This window comes from Monomorium pharaonis, unplaced genomic scaffold, assembly GCF_013373865.1.
Source record: "Monomorium pharaonis isolate MP-MQ-018 unplaced genomic scaffold, ASM1337386v2 scaffold_351, whole genome shotgun sequence".
In the NCBI taxonomy this organism is placed as follows: Eukaryota; Metazoa; Arthropoda; class Insecta; order Hymenoptera; family Formicidae; genus Monomorium; species Monomorium pharaonis.
Genome location: NW_023415639.1, coordinates 15,775 through 35,530, shown reverse-complemented (window position 1 = coordinate 35,530; position 19,756 = coordinate 15,775). Strand labels below are relative to the sequence as shown.

At 34.6% G+C, this 19,756-nt stretch overlaps 2 protein-coding genes and 1 long non-coding RNA gene across 6 annotated transcripts; 1 reads left to right on the top strand and 2 right to left on the bottom strand.

Annotated features, from left to right (window-relative positions):
• Positions 1–6,520: 6,520 nt before the first annotated feature.
• Positions 6,521–13,316, top strand: LOC118644214 (general transcription factor IIH subunit 3-like). 4 transcript variants are annotated; one of them, XM_036294613.1, is made up of 7 exons: positions 6,521–7,491; positions 10,178–10,275; positions 11,022–11,533; positions 11,620–11,742; positions 11,825–11,960; positions 12,113–12,149; positions 12,257–13,316. In XM_036294613.1, exons 1-7 carry the CDS (start codon positions 7,280–7,282, stop codon positions 12,558–12,560), a joined length of 1,422 nt encoding a protein of 473 aa, XP_036150506.1. In that variant the 5' UTR covers positions 6,521–7,279; the 3' UTR covers positions 12,561–13,316. The 4 variants fall into 4 exon arrangements, with proteins under 4 accessions (XP_036150506.1, XP_036150508.1, XP_036150509.1 ...); XM_036294615.1 differs by having other exon boundaries at positions 7,055–7,491; positions 11,229–11,533; XM_036294616.1 differs by lacking the exon at positions 6,521–7,491 and having other exon boundaries at positions 10,053–10,275.
• LOC118648280 lies at positions 8,681–9,582 on the bottom strand. Its single transcript, XR_004965231.1, has 2 exons — positions 9,455–9,582; positions 8,681–9,355 (listed from the first exon to the last, which is right to left on the bottom strand). It is a non-coding gene; the product is annotated as an uncharacterized LOC118648280 (long non-coding RNA).
• A 1,735-nt stretch (positions 13,317–15,051) lies between the features above and the next one.
• Positions 15,052–18,951, bottom strand: LOC118644213 (uridine 5'-monophosphate synthase-like). Its single transcript, XM_036294612.1, has 6 exons — positions 18,717–18,951; positions 17,744–18,008; positions 17,337–17,547; positions 16,791–16,936; positions 16,043–16,526; positions 15,052–15,928 (listed from the first exon to the last, which is right to left on the bottom strand). The coding sequence occupies exons 4-6, from the start codon at positions 16,929–16,931 to the stop codon at positions 15,123–15,125; spliced, it is 1,431 nt and encodes a 476-aa protein (XP_036150505.1). The 5' UTR covers positions 16,932–16,936; positions 17,337–17,547; positions 17,744–18,008; positions 18,717–18,951; the 3' UTR covers positions 15,052–15,122.
• Between the last annotated feature and the right edge of the window lie 805 nt (positions 18,952–19,756).

Sequence of the window (19,756 nt, the reverse complement as noted above, 5' to 3'; positions counted from 1 at the left end):
AATCCCTTGAAGCGAATATGTTTAAAGAAATTACGAAAGAGAATTAGGTCTTTCCTGTTATGTTTCTCGCGATGTTATGTAACTACTAATTATCGCGTTAAGTGTATTACAAAGCTTACAAAGGTCTGCCCCTGGCGTTTTCGTAATACAAGGCCATGTGAAATTACAATTGACGTCGCGGACTGGCGTCGCGTCGCGTCGGGCGGAAATGCGATCGAATTATTATCGGCAAACTGACTCGTGGAACTTTCGTGGCGATATCGCGTATCGTAGGCGATGATCTATAATGTGCATATAATCGGTAATAGCCAGCCCGGTCATGTTGAATGTCGCGATGTAAAGGTGCATTCGCCAAGACTCCGATAAATAAACATTTCATACTGTCTGACTATTCATAAATAATTTGCATGATATTTAAATCGCAACTTTACATTATAAATAATATATTATTTGATTCATTAACTTAGTATCATGATAACGTTAATTATATTATTGCATCGTACAAAAATTAGGAAGTAGATAAACGATAAGAAAGATTTTGTCTATTAAAAAAAAATAAAGTTAAAAACGTTGGACGTTTTGTCACGTCAGAATATATTATATATATATATTATAAAAAATATACTATGGCATGTCTGCTTTTTATTTGACAGATTAACATTTTATTAATGCGATCAAATTCCAAATTATGAAAATATTGTCACGTGAATATCAGCCGTCGTCGTCGCAAAAAAAAAGATAAATAATACATGTCTAGACGTTGCACTTTGGATCGCAAAGTACATAACGTGAGCGACGAGTTCTCGTTGCTGGCAGATAAAATTAACCAGTCTTTCGCGGGATAGCCCGATAATGCGTTGTCGACCCTTAAATGCGTGTTTTTTCCAAATCCGTATAGGGGCTTCTACTTCATTGATATGTTTAAAATTATTTAGTATCAAAAATCTCCAAATTTTATCAATATTTTGAAAATAGAATGCCAAACTTCACGCCTGCATCAGCCGAAGAGAAAACCAATTTCTGAGATAACTAGCATACGTAATGTCGGACAATTTATTATTGTTATCGCAGGCGTTAATGTCAAAGTTGAAAGATCGTGACGTCTATACACATGTACGCAGGGGGTCTTTGATAAACTCAGCGACCCTCTGTTTTTGCGGAAAATTTTATGCGTTTAAAACAGAAACGTACATACTAGACCTGTTAATTTTCGGTCTCTCAAGATGATGAAACAATTTGCCTGAGTTCGCAAGTTAATATATTTTTCAAACTAAATTAAAGTTACAAAATTAAATTAAACTCACAAAATTAATTCGTTAGTTACATTGTAAGAATAAATGAAAAATTCAGTTAAAATTAAATTAAATTAAATTAAATAATTAAAAGATAATTTTGAAAAGCATTAATTATATTAAATTAAAATGTAATTGTTAGGAATTTGAATATAATATAATTAACAGATAAAATATAATTATTTAAATTAACTAAGTTAAAAGTTTTATTTTATTAATTTGTCAGGTTTCCAACTTTATTATTATTCAACTTTTGACTTTTCAGTTATTACGCAACCCTGCAATTTATTAATGCAAATGGAAAGATTAAAAAGCAAATAATCATTTCTTTAATTGCACTTCATGATTTGCGAATCTTTTCCCTTTTTTTCCTGTCGAACGTTTGATTATGTTCTATTTACTTGAAAAACATAGAAGATAGAAGACGTAGAATAGGAATTTCTCCATGAATTCATTAATTAACGTGTATTATCAGCTATGTATACACGAGCCACGTGTAAGGAGAACGAAATGGAACACTCGTGTACGCGTAATTCAATCTCTCGATTTGAAACTTGTCTGTTTTTTTTTAGCAGAATGTTCTACATAAGAAGCAATTTTTTAACATCTTTTCTTTTCCGTGAAATGTGGCGCAGGATTATGCAACAACGTAAATAAAAAACTAAAGTTTTCAAGCGCTTAAAAAATTTACTACGCAGAGACGAAACGTGTAAAAGAATAAATTAAAACAAATTAATTTAAAAAATCGATGTAAATCAATCACGATGTCTTTATATTAAAAAATTACATAAAAAATATTAATAAAAATTTATTTCAAGAAATAAAATTCCAATCTCACCGGAACCACAGTGAGAGCGGGAAGCGGGACGAATATAAAATTTCTCGTTTATTTCGTATGTACAAGAGACGCAACAAAATATGAATGTGATGACTCTATAAAACTTGATTTAACTTTCATCAATGTATTTTTCATTTTTTAAAAATATTATGTAAAAAAAAGTAATATAACAGCTTGAGCACTACTCATGATTATTCAGCTTCTCCATTTGGAAAGGTCTTTTGATCGCCATCTAACGAGCGATTATGAGAAACCAATGCGTTTGATATAGTAGAAAACTGTATGACAATTATATATATTTAAAAAATGCAAAATTATATAAAGAAATTAATTAATTTTAACTGTTTAACTAGTTTTTATCTAAAGTTAAAATCACAAACAAGATTATACGTATAAATATAATTCTTTCTTTAACCGGTCCACTGGTGGATCAAAATCAACGTTTTGTGCCAAAACTAGTAAGAGCTAATAATTATATATTTTATATGAAAGTTTACTTGTAAGGTATTTTTTGAATCGCTGGCAAATCCGTAGAAAATTGAAAGAAATATTCATAGTGCATATACTATATGCGGTATTACCAGTCGCGGCACTTTTTTTCCCGCGCATATATGCGACATTAATGAACCGGTTGATTAATTATATGCAGGGTTGGGTAGTAACTAATAAAAAAATTAAAAGTTAATAAATTTAAAAAGTTAACAACTTTTAACTCAATTTAGATAATTTAAATGATTTAATTTTTAACTAGTTATATTTAAAATTAAAATTTTGATATTTTTAAAACATATTTTTTAGCTTTAACTTATAAACTTTTTTCCTTTAATTTCAGTTTTACTTACTTGTTATCTTATTCTAGTTCTAAAAATTAGAAACTTTCCCACCCCTGATTATATATAATATTTCAACATGCTCTTTTTTTGAATAATAACATTATCAATCCTTATGATTATAGTACAATGAACCTGCCAAAGAACATAAATGATACCCTTCGGTGGAAGGAACAAATTTAAGGGGCATCTCTCTCTCATACCCTCCTTCCTTCTCTATCATATGCAGCAAAGGATACTCTTTATCTCCATGCACGATTAGTGCACGTGCGAGACGTATACTTAACACCACCACCACCGGCGTCGTCGGTCCGGACACACGTCGAGTTCTCGGGAAGAAAGGCGATAGCCGTCGCGGATCCAATTTTGTCGGTAGATCGAGTTTCGTGCCCTTCGTCTCGTGCGTGTGAGTATAATATAATAATAGAGTCGCGGGGCAACCGCGACAGAGTGGGGTGGAGGGAGAGAAGCAGCAGCGACGATAAGGAGCTCGCCGCGTTTCTCGCGTGAGATCCTTCCGAGAAGATCCTCGTTTTCGTCCGAGTGCTGATTCATCCCCGCGCACGAAGATCGCGGATTATCGCGGCGCAGTCGGGAATATGCAAAGAGTAGGCGGATTGTTAGCTGGATCAACACGAGCGGGAATTGATTCCGCGAAATTGAATACGCGAAACTCACGCAGATGAGTCTTCGTTTAAAAATATTACGGCTCTTTGGGTTTCCGCCTTTCTCGTGTTTTTGATTAAACAGCGTTAGCGACGTATAAATGTTATACGATTTAAAAAGTCTTGTATCTGTAGAAATATATTGAAATTATATTATTCAATATTTCATTGCTTTTATATAAATAGTAAGAGGCTTACTAAAATATTTAAAAAGTGAGTAACTTGATCCTGTAATTAGAATCAATAACTTTTTTATTTCTATCTAAAACTCGAATGTTTACCTAAAATTCACTTTATCGCTTTGTCCAGTTATGGCAGGAGATTAAAAAGAAATATAAAAGCTCAGATAAATAATTATATTTAACGTCGTAATTCTTTTTCATATTAAAATAATTATTGAAAAATCTCACGATAAAAATATGACCAATTAACAACAGTATTATGACTAATCTGAGTTCATCCCTGAGGAATGCGTGTCTTGGAGGACGCATTATTAAAGAATATGCAATAAATCTGCACGTGTCCTCTATGCTCAAATGAGAGTACGAAAACCATGTTTTATGATACAGACTCACAGTAAAATTTGCGTCGCTTTTTATGTAGCTTTATATTTCACGCTATGACACATAATAAGCATACGTTCACGATTTAATTTTACACTTGCTTTACACCACGGATATTTAATATGTGCGTGAATAACCTTTCGCTCAATGAGAAAATCTTGTTACGATTCTCAATGAGGCTTAAAAATTCGTGTAGTTGCATATAAAAGCCTCTGACGAATTACGAGAAATCGGTGAATCGCACTATTGATAAAATACCTATAATTTTTTTGCATTTACAAGGTAAACAGACTAGTACGGTGTACAAAAACATTTCATTGTTCCAATATCCAATATCAGTATAATGCACGAGTAAAAGAACAAAAAAATTTTAATTTTAATTTGTTATTGTATAATCTCTGAAACTAATGCCCTGCACAAAATTCAGGATACTTTCCTCTAGAATTTATCTAATAAGTGACAATAAAATCAGTGAAGTGTTTTCTATATATATTTACCATAAAATTAAAAACTAACACGTTATATTATCTCTCTCAGACGCGTTTTAAATTGTCATATAACGGACTTTTGTGCCCTAGGAAGATTCTCGCGGGGAAAGAGGCTAATCGAGCATTCGGGCCTCGAACGGACGCACGCGAGGAAAATTCCGTTACGTAAAAGATTTCGCTTTGCAAATGTAGCACTTCCGTCACCGCCCGGTGTCATCATCGTTATAATTCGTTCGTATCGGGGCCGAGCACAAAGATCGGACGGATGAAAGTGCGAGCGCGCGGTCTCTTCGTCATCCGCGAGGAAAAGACGGCTTCCCCGCGCGAACGTTTCATTATTCATCGGGGATCCCGAGTGGCCGAATGTGGTCGTGCGAATTTTTGCGCCGCGCGCGTCAAAATCTGCACGCGCGTCACGATCGTCGGAGCGCGCGATATCGCACGCATCGGTCACGCGCCCCGGCGCGTGCCCGCTTGCGGGTGTACGAGCGCACACCGATACGAATGCAAACGCGGGAAAGAATGTTTCCCACCTTAACGGAATACATCCAAAGCAAGACAGATGACCGGTATCGCGGAAACTGCGAAGAATCGTTCTCCTCGAGATTGATCCCGAGATTGATCTGGAAACTTTGATTGTATTCGTTCGGATCCTCCTTTGTAACTTTAGGTTTTCTCTTTATATGCCGTGGCGACTTAACACCCTTTATCTCAAGCGAGCGATTAGATAAACGATCTAGATCAATCTCTATTTTGAAGTAATAACTATGAAACATGTGTATAGCAATATAATCGAATGAAGCGTGAATTAGAAAGCGATATACTGTTGAATTGTTTGAATCGAGGAAATGTATTATTAACTTGTGCACGGAAGGATGAAAGTGAGAAGAGAACTCGAGAGAGTTTCAGAATTCGCATTCCTGATATCGATTTGATTTGTAAGTTTTGCAGAATATTAATTTAGAAAGTCGAATATCAATTCCTTTCAATTTGCCCGCTTCCCACAAAATTTCACATTTCGCGCGATATCAACGGACGAATCGAGAATATACCATCTGTTGGCGCCTTTAAAAACATTTTAGTTTTACAACACTAACTAAAAAGTCAAAAACTAATTAAAAAGATAAAATTAAGTATAAATAAGAAAAAATTATCTATGTATAATCATATACATTTATAATTCAAGAAATATATTTAATACATGGATAATTGTTTTCTTACTTCTTTATACTTAGCTTTTCGTAAATAAAAACAATACAAAACTCAAAGTTTATATAGATATAATACAATTTTTAAAAATTTTATATTTTTGGTAATATTTTATAATCCATATACATAGATTATTTATTAATGATATTACGTGCAAAAAAAAGACGATCGTTTATTACTTTATTCAATCAATCTTCTTTTCTTTTATTCCGACGCGTAAAATTGAATAAATCATATATCGATTAACGATCGTTCATTCTTTCACGTGCAATTGTTGCTAAAAGCCAACAATTCTTCAGCCGTTTCCCTCAGATTAAATTCTTCATTCCCCTCAACACGCTCTAATTCGTATAAAGTAGTATAAAACAACAATAAAACAACGAGACTTCGGCACGCCACAATGTGGCACGGGCTCGACACCAATAACTTCTTGTTCAAACCTTTACACAGCCGGTCTAAAAATAACAGTGGCACACTGTATTTTGTGCAACGTTATTTTTTCAAATTATAACGGTCAATTCAATTGATGAGCAAACGGCGAGCGTAATTCGACGTCTAATCGGAGAGACACTTTTCTAAAACAGTCGCGCCTTGTCTCGTTTCGGAGAATGGGAGAGGGGAAGGGGGACAGCGCGAGAAGGCCGTTGAGCTTTCCGGGCGTAGGTTAGGTTATTTACGGAAAGCTACTCCTTTTAGAACGGCGGCAAAAGCGGTTTGAAGCTTAATACCTCTCGAAAATAATCAATGGCAATAATAAAGATCGCGGCCGAACGTCCGACGGTCGCCCCTCCCCCTCTCCTCTACCCCTCGTGATGCGTCGTTTCCGCCGCAAATTGAGAGGAACGAAGCGAGAGGAACGAGTTTGAAATGAGGCTAAAATTAGGCTGAGAAGAAATGAGGAACGCGCCGCCGGAGGAGCAGACGATTAGGTACAGGATCGTCGGGGTCTGCGTGCGGATGTCTACCACCTACCTTTGCCAACGTCGAACGACGTGACGACCGCGTCGCAGAGGAGGACGCTCGGCGTGGGCGCGAAATCCGGATCGTCCGCGTCGAAGGACACGCTCTCCTCGAATTCCGTCAGCGTCGTCGCTGCCGTCGCCTCCGTCGTTGCCGGCCGATGCATCGCGGACGAGGCGCCGGGAAGGGGAGGGAAAATCTCGGCGGTTCGGTTCTCTGAAACAATATCGCGGGTGAGGGAGACAGTTTTGAGTGAGTGAGCCCGCGTGTGAAATACTACGCTCGCATTTCTGCGGAATCGTGGAAACTGTCAAGCCGCGCCGCGGAACGTGAACGCGACGCGCGTCTCCGTTCCGACAAGGATTATTGCAGATACAATAAAGTATCATGTGCTTCTTGTCTCGTGTCACTCTTTATCGTGCACGCGTGTACATATGTTTAGGTCTAATTACTCGAGTATTTCAAGGCTGGACACGTTCACACGTTCCGCGGCGTTCGATCGTTTTCACGAGACTTTCTCAGCGCGCGACAAGAGGCCGCGGCGGGCGGACTGTGAAGCTGAAGAGACGACAAATACGTATATATATGTACATCGCGCACGATTACGGAATTACATGGATATTGCGTGGCGGCAGCTATTACCTGTGTAACGATGATACGAAAGCGCTTTTCACGTGGGCATGCTCAGCTCAGCTTATCGTTGTCGTCACCTTTGCAACGTTTGGTTATCGTGAAAGAGAGGGAGAGGGGGAGAGAGAGAGAGAGAGAGAGAGAGGTTCGAAGTAACCGTCGCGCCGGTCGCGCGTCGTGACGTTCCCTCTTCCCCCCTTCTTACTGTTTCCCCGCGCTTTTTCTCTCTGCGTTTTTTTTTCCTTCGATGATCCGCGCGCGACGACAAGCAGCGGCCGACTGACACCTGACGTGCGTTATCGCGCGAAAAATCGCCGCTTGCCGACGAATGGCGCGCGGCCAACTTCAGGACGATATCGCGAGCTCCTTTTTTCCTTTTGGTCTCTGCGATTTACAAAACTGCACAGCTTTTCTTGAACTCCTTAAATCCGTATATTTTTGGAAAGAGAAATTGAGATTCACGGGCAGCTTTGTAATATACATCATTGGTCTGTTAAAACGACTTAACTTAAAAAATGAAGTTTTTTAATTTGTGTTTTTGAATCATTTTGTAACATTATTTTAAAGACTAATTTTGATAATAATGTGCATTATAATCAAGTTTAGGTAGAAACTAGTTAAAAAGTTAATAACTTAGTTTTTTTATATTTTAAAACATGTAAATTATTAATCTTTTTCTTAAGAATGTATCTGTATAAATAAAAAAATAATTTCTTGTAATAGAATTATATAAACAAAATATTTAAAACAATCTAATTTTAAGAGTATTATTTATATTAAATTAGAACGTTGTAAATTAAATAAATACTGATATATGATTTAATATTGATTTTTAAAATTAACTTTTAATTTAAATTAACTTAATTTTAACGCAACTTAAACTGAATTAGTTTTATTCGTCCAACTTTAACATAATTAAATTAATTTTATAAACCATTAATTTTTATCGAAATTTAGATTTGCACAACTTTATAATTCATTATAGAGAATAAAAGTATTAACTGTTTATTTAGTGTATTAATTTCTCATTACTATTTTCTTTTTCTAAAAACTTATAAATAATAACTTTTTATTTATTTATTGTAGCAAATAAGTAATATCATTGTTGTCTACACGTGGCGCAAAACGCGTGTTTTATTTTCAAAAAATATGAATTTTAGAAAAGGATCGTAGTACATCAAAACAGGTAATAGGAAAATATATAATACGTAATACAAACGATTTATTTATTGAAATAATTTTAAATGTACATTATACGCTTGACACCGATTCAATTTCTATATTATAATTGATGGTCGCTAGCTCGTTAAACGAAAAAGAATTATAAAAAGCAGGCACACGTAAGAACTTTCAGTTTTAAAGTATTACTAAATTATATATATAAGAAATACGTATTAAACGTATTTTTAGAGATGAAACATCAGATTTCGCTTCAGTTTCAGCAACGTTATCGAGATAGCTTTGACGAGATCCTAATAAAGTTCTCGCGCTGCTAAGCGTAATAATATCATGTGTGCAATGTACGTGTATGAATGTTTTAATATCATGTGTGCAATGTGTTAATATTGTTTCTTTAGCTTATGTGCAATAGTGTCATGTGTGCAATGTGTATGAGCGAAATAATATCATGTGTGCAATCCTACGTAAAGAAATATATAAATTTATTTTATTTTCATCAAGTCACGAATGATTTACATATAATTTTTTTATAAATATAAATATTTGTACGCTTTGATAGAACTTTGATTTAATTTCATAGATTTAATAATTAATTTCATTGGAGAAATGAACTAACGCAGCAATATAACGAATGCGCAATTGGAGAAAAAAAAATACATAATACTAACATGCCGACAAAACGCACATACGAATAAGAGTTTCTGTAAAAAAATGGAAGAAAAAAACATTTATAATGTTTCAATTAAGTCATAATATTGTTTCAATTAAACTAGTATAAAGTAATTGTGCATGATACATACCTAATTAGTACCTGCAATGTTTTATTTAAAATTAGACAATTCATGGCACAATAGAAGGTGGCGAAAAGATACGATTTTGTCACATTGCCTAATAAATCGATGTTCGACTGGATGTTATATCCTAGCAACTGCAAGTTCACACAAATTTAATTAACATTTTTATAATAACTGTGCAGTTAGATACATTAAGTATCACTGTTTACTCACGTTTAACATTACAAGAAAATGATTGACCAAAAGTGAAAATTAAAATAAACGCAAGTGGGTGCTTACGATGAGCGTTCAGGTGTTCGGGGTTAGTTTTTAGTCACCTCTCTATGATAGCCGGCTTGTATATTATTGCTACGTCGTTTATATTATTGACAGCATTGCTGTAGTTTTAGTGCTGTTACGGCTAAAACACTCCATTATAGATGGCCCTTAAGAACGCTAGGTCAATAAGCATCTTATGTATATCAATATAGCGACTTTATGTTAGGAGCTCATTGGTTCAACGGTCTTATGCTATGCATATGCAGCTTATGTTATTTCGTGTGTGATGGCCCTAAGGACTTGTATTCTAAAATGATCTCTTTAAAAAAATATTCGTTTTTAATGTTGTTGAAATAGGTTAAAAGTATTTATTCGATATTTTATTCATATTTTTTTTATTCGATATTTTTATATCGAAGTGAAAAAAATATCGAATATTCGATAATATCGATTTTCGACAAACATCTCTAGGATTCGAGCCATTATGAAGAAGAAAAAGAAGTCGATGACCCGTAGTCGCTCTCAGGTTTCAAGTTCTTCTCTGGAAAAGATCAACAAAATGGCAACTGGTACGTTTCTATATAAATTTAAGCCATTTATTTTATTAAATTTAATTGTAATTATTTATTTGATAATGGTTCTTGTTGGTAATTGTTCAATTTAATTACGCCAGTGCAAATATTGGTGAAAGTATGCTCATTCGACGCGTTTTTGCACGAAACGAATGAACCTGGCAGAAAAAAGCGCCGCTCTGCCCCGCGAAACAAGATGTTAATCATTAGAGGCTGCGTTCCAATATTTACTGTCAGTACTGAAAATCTACAGTATATGTGACGTAAACTATAGATTTTCAGTACTGGCAATGAATATTGGAACGCAGCCATAGTCCACTACTTGACAGGTTATGAAACCTGTCATACCGACGAAATGCAGCGACGTATTTATTTACAATATCAAGTCGCAAATCCATGTGGTGCAGAGAATGCTTCGCACGCACGCACGCACGCACGCACGCACGCACGCACGCGCGCGCGCACGCAGGGGGCTTACGGCCCCTTCCGCACCCCACCCCGTCCAAGTCGCTAAACCATGTACACATTGCAAACAAAGTTCACATGTCCTATCAAGTACTGGATCTTAACGATTATTATCTCATTTCGCGGGGCAGAGCGGCGCTTTTTTCTGCCAGATTCGTTTCGTGCAAAAACACGTCGAATGAGCATAGTTTTATCAATATTTGCACTAGCGCAGCTAAATTGAACAATTACCTTTTTGTTTACATTTTATTTATTATTATTTATTTGGAAATATGTAGAAATAGAGACGAGCTTGCTGGTGATCGTTCTGGATGTAAGTTCATTACAACGGATAGTAAAGCAAGAAATGAAGATACTACCACTGTGTTTAGACTCCACAATTGTCTTTGCAAAAGCTCATCTCATACAGTCATCTAATAATGAATTGGCTATAATGGTATGCCATAACCACAGTACTAAATTCCTCTACCCTTGTGAAATCACAGCAGAAATAAGGCAGATGGATGACCAGTACGAAAAGTTTACTATGATGGAACATACGGTGCGTCAACAATTGCAGAGAATTATCAGCGAGAATATTCTACTATGGGCATTCCCCATGAATATTCCACTGAACATAAGTCTCATCTCTGGTGCGCTCAACATGGCATTGTGCTATATCGCTCGATTAAAGAGCGAAAAGATCGCCAGTCAAAAGTTGCATCCTAGAATACTAGTCATTACAGCCAGCAACGACTCAGCAACTCAGTACATGAACTACATGAATATATTCTTCACTGCACAAAGAATGGTTTTTTGTCTTTCTATTGAATTTTTATGTTATTACAATAACAATTGATTTGTAATGCAAAGAGATTCATCTGACACTGCTTTCAGAATGTCATTTTGGATGTGTGCAGTCTGGATCAGGAACTGACACTGTTGCAACAAGGCTGTGACATTACTGGTGGCAATTATCTGAAGGTGCCGCAGCTTGACGAATTACTGCAAGATTTATTGGTAAACTGTTTACACTTAATTTTATCATAATTAACGCAAATTATAATATACGTCATAATTAATTATTTGTTTTATAATTTAGTGTGTTTTCCTGCCTGATCCTAGTGTTAGGTCAGAATTGGTTCTTCCTTCGCCAGTAAAAGTGGATTATAGAGCAGCATGTTTTTGTCATCAGGAGCTTATTGATATTGGATATGTTTGTTCTAAATGTTTTACAAGTAAGTGTAAAGTTGTATTGATAATTTATTATAAGAGTATTTCAACATATAAAATGATAGAAGATATAAAATTACATTTAAATAATATTGAATATTTTGTGTTAAACTTATTTCTGTATTAATTTATATTTATATTAATTATATTTTTTCAGTTTTCTGCAAGTTCAATTCAATATGCACCACTTGTCAGTAAGTATTTTTTTTATGACTAATATACTAATTTATACTATGTCTACTAAAATTATACCTGTATGTTTACCTGCCATAAACAATAATTAATTTATTAATTTTTTAAGCACGGTATTCAAAATGCCGGGACGTATGTCGATGAAGATGAAGAACAAGTCTATGTGTGGTTCTCGCCGCACATTATTTGTATATTCTGTCACAGTCGAATATCTAAAGCAACAAAGGCTAAAAGATATAGTGAAGTACGTCATATGGATAATGAAATGTTTTGCTGCACTAATAATATTCCTAAATCTATATTATAATAGCCTGTATGATACAATTCCAATAGACCTTCGTATACATGGCATAACATTTGATGGCAATCAGACGACGTATTGCAGTGGTCCTCCATCTAAAGACACAATTTAATTTGAAAATTTAGGCTATTATACAAATATTTAATCATCATAATAAACAACTTTGCATGTGTCGCACATGTGTGTAGAAATTAATGTTAGCATAGATTCTTAATAAATGTATAATTTTTCAGCATTTAAATTTTTAAATAACTATAATTTGTTCTTTAAAATCTGTTCTTCTATAACTTTCAAGTTTTCGATCAAAAAATTATCGAAATTATGTACTGTATTCAGGCCCGGTTCCACAACTCACGGTTAAATTAACCGGCCGATTATTCCATTGTAATTGATCAATCGTATTTGTTAATTTTGCTTAACGACAAATACGATTGGTCAATTCCAATGGAATAATCGGCCAGTTAATTTAACCGTAAGTTGTGAAACCGGGCCTCAGTGATATCCCAACTAACGATGCCAGTTCAGGGCAGCGATCATGTAATTTTTTCCTTAAGGCGAAAACTTGAAAAGTGAAAAGTTTCATGTAACTATCTCTTTCTATTGGTGTTGAATAGAAAGAGACAGTGCTCTAGTTTACGCAACTTGCGTTCGATGATAGCATCAAAAGACAGTCCATCTGGCTCAAAACCGTGCCAAAAATGTCTCAAAGACATTTTATAGCATTGTGGAAAACTATGACATGTTTTCTGCTCAACCCGAAGAACGGGGAACATCATTGTATCGCTTCCATAGGTAACATATTTGTATTGTATCTAGAAATTTCATTTTGTAATATAATATTTGGTTAAATAAAACAATACAAAAATTACAGGTTTTTAATTATTTTAAGAAGCAAGTCAAAATATTGAATACTGAATTGAAAGAAATTACTTGCACCTTTGTTTAGAAATTTACAAAACATTGTAAAGTCTCTATGGAAATTCATTCTTGATATTGTAAATCTGTTTATTATAAATCATATTTTACATTGTATCATAAATCTTTTTATGATGATAAATTCTAGTAAACAAACTGACGCATGAATATGTAAGATATTCCTACCAAAAATATGCTATATTATCTCAAACAATAAAGATATTTTTAATAATTTGTTTGACCGTTATGCCACAAAAAATTTACATCAATTTGCACATACATATGTTGTACATGTGTGTACTAAGATTGCAGTCGGTAATTCCATTTCTCATAGTAAAAAGTTGGGACAGCCATTAAAATTCACCCTATACTTCCGTGGTGCACTGTATATAAACGGGATATACATAGAATGTGCAAATGTATCGTTATGATGTACATTGACGGTCCTCTGTATGTACACATGTATATGAAATGTATATTATTTACATATTGTGTAAAACATTTGGTTATATGTCATGCACATGCATGGTAAAAAGTTGGGACAGCCATTAAAATTCACCCTGTATATACATAGTACATGTAATATACATGGATGTATATACATTGTATATACTACGTATATCCTAATGTTTTGTGGGCCTGTATATCATAGAACTTATACTAATGGAAGGAGAAAAGAACCTGTTTAAGTGTGTCCAAGAAATGAGACAGAAAACTAGTTCTCTCTTATACCTACAAATACGGCCGCTTATGCGCATTGTGAGGAAAAGTTATAAAATGAGACAGAAAACTAGTTCTGTCTCATTTCATCTCAAGTCATGTTCTACCTATCTTTGTCGCACAGATGTTGGACACAGTTTCGGCATACGGACGGTATACGTTATTCCGCTTCCATTAGTATAAGTTCTATGCTGTATATACAATTTTCTTATTATCGTAAATATATTGTCTTCTTTAAGAGGATGCTAAACTGCTCATCAAACTTGATCGAGGTCAATAATGTAGACCGTCCTTGTTATTGTCTATACTTTAATCCTGGAGGATTTTTAATTCTGTAAATGCAATTAAAACATTAATGAGCCAGAAAATTATTAGTAAGACAGGATAACTTTAGCATCCTCTTAAGGGGATACTAAACTGCTGTTTTATCACTAATTTTTTGGACACCGAAATCTTTTTATTGATTGCATGAAATTGAAAATCTTTCTCCAAAATTAAAGTACAGATAGTAACGCGGTGCGCTGCAATGAATTTCATACGAAAAACGAAAGAAAGTTAGAAAATTATAGTTTTATTATCGACTTCTGTAGTCGACTCGTGAAAACATTTGCTGCGTATAAAAGTTTTAGACTTTGTACGTATAAAATAAGCATGAGGCGCACTTGGCCTTTTAGCAAAGAATACTGTGCTTTTAGAATAAGCCTAGGAACCTTAGAAAAAGTTTTCCGTGTTTAAGGGGATCTATCTGTTTTATCGACAAAATTGTACAATTTGTTCTAAAATCCTTCTCCACAATTAAAGTATAGACGATAACAGTGTGCGGAATACATAAATACATAAATACATAAAAAAAACTTTAATTCTAGAAAAGGATTTCTAAATCTATAAAAGAAATACATACAAAATTTTGTTAATGACGTGTCTAAATGACTCTACATTATCGACCTCGATCAAGTTTGACGAGCAGTTTAGCATCCTCTTAATATACATTACTTTTACAAAGTTTAATATACAATGTATTATATATTTATATATACTATCACATATTGATTATGTTTATTCGTTCCTCGTACGCGTTCCACAGTTGTCTTTTATATTCTAAAATGGCCTTTAAATAACCATGAGGCGATTCCGTGATACCTCTACCGACGACTGCTAAATCGGCACCAGCATTGATAATCGATCGCGGATCGTTATATTGCTGATCTAGACTGTCCCCGCTTTTAGACAGTTTGACACCAGGCGTTAACTGAACTAGTCCGGGTTGCGCTGTGAGATTGGATTGACACACGAGACCTACCACCAGATCAGAAGCTTCCTCCGCCATCGAAACCGCGCTCTTCAGATAATCACCGGTAGTCAGTGCACCTTTGCTCGACATCTCGGCGACGAGGAAAATGCCGCGCGGCTCGGTGATGTTCTCTAGACCTTTTTTAAGCGCGTTGACGACAGATGCGCCCGATACCGGATGCACCGTGATCAAATCGGCCCATTCGGCAATCTTGTACAGGCCATGTCTGTACTGTAACGATACCGTATTGCCGATATCGCCAAATTTACGATCTTCCATCAACAGAAATTTGTGCTGCGTTGCCAATTCTTTAAGCCGAAGAACAAAGCTCTCACTGAAATCCTCTACGACATCCACATGAGTCTTTAGCACTGCGATATGAGGCCCTGCTATGTTCGCCAATTCCAAAATCGCGTCCGTTTCCTTTAAATCGGCCGCCAAGCAAAGATTAGTTTGTTTCGATTCCATTAGCTCAAACAGCTCAAAGGCCAATAGATTCGTCGTTAGCTTGGCGCGTTTACTATATGGCAGTTTCAATCTGTCATCTGGCACATCTACAAATAAAAGCAATAGATAATAGATATGATAATGATTAAACTATAAAGTCATAAATTACAATGCATTACTTTGTGTATACAATATAATAGATCATAAAATAGATAATTTACCTTGAACGGAAATGCTTGGTGCCCGATTCGTTGCCAAATAATTATTAACATCCTTGACGATTTCAGACGTAACCTTTCCAGCCTCGAGAAGATACTTCATGAATTGCGTTATCACAAAGAGACTCTTAACTTTGATCCCATGATTTTCGAGATTCTTTCTACCACCTTGTTCTCTATCAATTATCACATAGGCCTCCCTCACATTCAAGTTTTCCTTCTTTAAGGCATCGACAGTCTCTAAAATGCTGCTACCACTTGTTATAATATCCTCGATGATTATGCAGTTCTCGCCAGGTGAGAAGATACCCTCTATTAATTTCTTTGTACCATATGACTTTGCTTCTTTTCTCTTCATTAACATGGGAATCTCTTCCTGCGCTGATATCAAGGTAGTTAATGGTAGTGCTGTATATGGGACACCACAGATTCGGGACACTTTGGTAGGGTTGTCTACCAATGTCCATAAAGCTTTTGATAACTTCAGCTATACAATAAAAATATGAATTAATATTATACACATCTCATAAGAGTAACTTCCACTAAATTTTAATTAAATTAATTAATTCAATTAACAAAGTTGCTTACAGCAAAATTTTTAATCATATAATTTAATGTCTTTAATGTTTTTTCTATGCATCAGAAAATAATATTTTTTCCAACTTAAAAAAGTAGTATTAATAAGTTAATCATCAATTAAGTTGATTACAATTTAATCAAGATCCTAAATTCGTCAAATGCTTATACTTACCATTAATTTCGGATAAGAAATTATCATACGCAAGTCAAAATATATCGGTGTAATTAAGCCGATTTTCGTCTTAAATTCTCCGAATTTTATGGCATGAATATCATATAGTTCTACAGCCAATTCCTTTAAGAGCGTTTCCATCTTAACTGTAATCATGCGGCGTATTAAAAAATTTTTCGTGCGCAGTGTTAAACATTTGATTGCGAAACAAGTAGCTTCAGAATGTAATTCGACAAGCAAAAATTTGAATTTTTAACTTAATACTACTAGACACAGACGCGCGCTTCACGCGCGCTATGACTTTTTATTTTTTAGTTTTAAATGTTTTACAACAATAACTATCTATATAAATTTGACAGCTCAAAATACAATCGCAATGATAGTTATTCTTGCAACACGAAGTAAGCGCAGCGAAAGAACTAATCATCATGGAAAAGAGGCTTCATTACATGCTTTTTTTAAGACAGGAAAATATACATTTTAAAAATTATTTTAAAGTAAAATTATAACATTATTGTACAATGTAATTTCTTATTATATTATTACCTGATATATTTCTTTATTACTTCTTTCTACACACTTTTCCTTTTCTCTCTCTCTCTCTCTCCGCTCCTTCTTTCTATAAAAATCGCTGTTTCTCCTTCTGCTTCTTTTTCTAGTTCTTCTTTCCACAAAAGTCGAGACTCTTTCTTTCCCCTCTCTCTTTCTATCTCTACATCTATCTGTCTACCAACCTATTTCCTTTCCTTCTTTTTTTCTAAAAGATTATAAAAATTTAAAGATGTTATAAGATATACTTTATGTATTATTTAAAAATAAAATGATACATTTTATAAATTATTTTAAAGTAAAATTATAACATTATTATATAATGTTATTTCCTATTATATTATTAAACAAAGAAAGATTGAATTTTAGAGAACAAGAAAAAGGCAAATGCAATATCTACTTACCTTCTTACAATTCTTCTTCTTCAGAGACCCCTATAGGATTTTCGACTCAAAAAGGGTCAAAGACCTAAAATTAACTCCTGGAGCAAGAGGGTCAGTTATATATAATATAACAATATTTCTTCCCAAGGCTGGACAAATGTCACAAATTAGCAGGGTTAAGATCCACAAATTAATTTAAACTTGTCGTCAGTGATGGCGAGGTTTCAGTGAAATAGAGTTCGACAATATAAAATGGTATAAAATTGTCAAAGGTTCAAATAATTATCTGTAATAAATTATTAATATAGCAATATTTTTAATATTTGGTATTAGATAATTTATATATAAAAGCCTGTAAGCCATGCTCAAAAAGTGCTTCAATAAAAGATATCCTGCTAGCGTACAATATAGAACAGGACAAAAAAAAAACATGATTTAAATCCTGTTTAATCGAACTGCATTCACATGCAAGAGAAACTTGCGTGTGAACAAATCCTTGTATTAAACAAAAAGTTTTTAGTATAGGCATATTTTGTAGTAATTCTATTGAGCGCGGTGATCTCTTTTTTCTTAAATATGCATTTTTTTTTAAATATATATAAGAATAAAATATTAAATAAAATATGTAGAAATAAAACATTTAAGTCTGAAAGAGAGTTCATATAGTTAGTACCATTACTAATGTTAATTCTTAGTAAAAAGTCAGAATATATTGAGATGTTATTTTTAAAGCAAAGTATAAGCAAAACAAAAAAGAATAATATTAATAGGAACGTCGCAAATCGAGAGATGAGTGATCTGAAATATAAAGGCAAAGCAAACTTTTAAAATCTTTAGTTGAGAGACAGTATTAGTTATCCAAATAGAAGATGATATAGTTAGCCGATCCACTTCACAGAATTAAATCAAAAGCCAAAAAAGGCAAAACAGAAAGAATTTAGTAAGAGGGATTCGTACGTTCGTATAGATCAACAGTCATAACGCGAATATTTACCTTCTTACAATTGCTTGCGAATCACGTGTTGCCGGTGTCGCTGCTTCTTCTTCTTCTTCACACAAGTGGCTTTCTGTCTCTTACGACTCTCACTCACATTTACTCACATTCACTACGTGTCACTCACAACTCGGCTCGACAGAGAGTGGCGCAGAGTGGCGCGGACAGAGCACGCGGCACCGGCACGGCGACGGTCCGCTCCGAACAGGACCGAACGTTCTGGAAGGGTGCGCAGTGCGCACTGCGCATACGCCACTTCTCGTGGAGTGCGCACAGACGGGATCACATGAACGACAGCTATATGAAAGTGAGTGAGAAAGTAATGAGAGCGAACGAGATGACCACAGGAGAGCCTGGAGAGCGAGCGAGACAATAATAGGAATGAACGAGATGAGAATAATAATACAAAGAGGGGGAAAAAAAGCTCAAGCTCCAGGCTTCTGTAATCATCTTGCTCTCTCTCATTACTTTCTCGCTCATTCTCATATAAAAATTGTCGCGTTATCATTCCCTCGCTCTTATACCTTTCCGTTCATTCATATATCTATATTTAAAGACCAACGATTATAGTATAATTTTTTTAATTGTATATTGCTCTTTATCATATATCAATTGTATATTATATATGTATAATTATATATTTATTTAATTATCCTATCCTATCCTATCCTATCCTATCCTATCCTATCCTCTTATAAAATAGCCATGTAACCCTAAAGTTGCCTGCTAATCGCGATTGCATTGTTGCCTCTTTATTCCGATCGCGATTGGCTGTCTCGCGCTTGACTCGCTTCGTTCGTGTGTGAAGTTTGACAGTTTATAGTTGACAGTTTTTGACAGTTTGATTTGAGAGACGGAAAGACACAAAAAGAAGCAAGAAAAATACCGGGAAAAAATTACTTAGACTGGAAGATTACAAAATAGCAGAGAGTATTTGTTTTGAATTGCAGATACGTTTAACTGATGCTTAACAAAGTAAGTTGAAATTTAATACAATATATTATGACATATTTAATTTAATATAATAATATTATGATATA

Bases quoted from the DNA above. Each gene is read 5' to 3' on its own strand.
- LOC118644214 (XM_036294613.1), top strand. From the start codon at position 7,280: ATGTTTAGGTCTAATTACTCGAGTATTTCAAGGCTGGACACGTTCACA. The intron at 11,534-11,619 runs GTTTTTTGTCTT...CACTGCTTTCAG, and splicing joins TCTTCACTGCACAAAGAATG to AATGTCATTTTGGATGTGTG. The intron at 11,961-12,112 runs GTAAGTGTAAAG...ATATTTTTTCAG, and splicing joins TTGTTCTAAATGTTTTACAA to TTTTCTGCAAGTTCAATTCA.
- LOC118644213 (XM_036294612.1), bottom strand. From the start codon at position 16,931: ATGGAAACGCTCTTAAAGGAATTGGCTGTAGAACTATATGATATTCAT. The intron at 16,527-16,790 runs GTAAGTATAAGC...TTTATTGTATAG, and splicing joins TTTCTTATCCGAAATTAATG to CTGAAGTTATCAAAAGCTTT. The intron at 15,929-16,042 runs GTAAATTATCTA...TTTTATTTGTAG, and splicing joins ACCAAGCATTTCCGTTCAAG to ATGTGCCAGATGACAGATTG.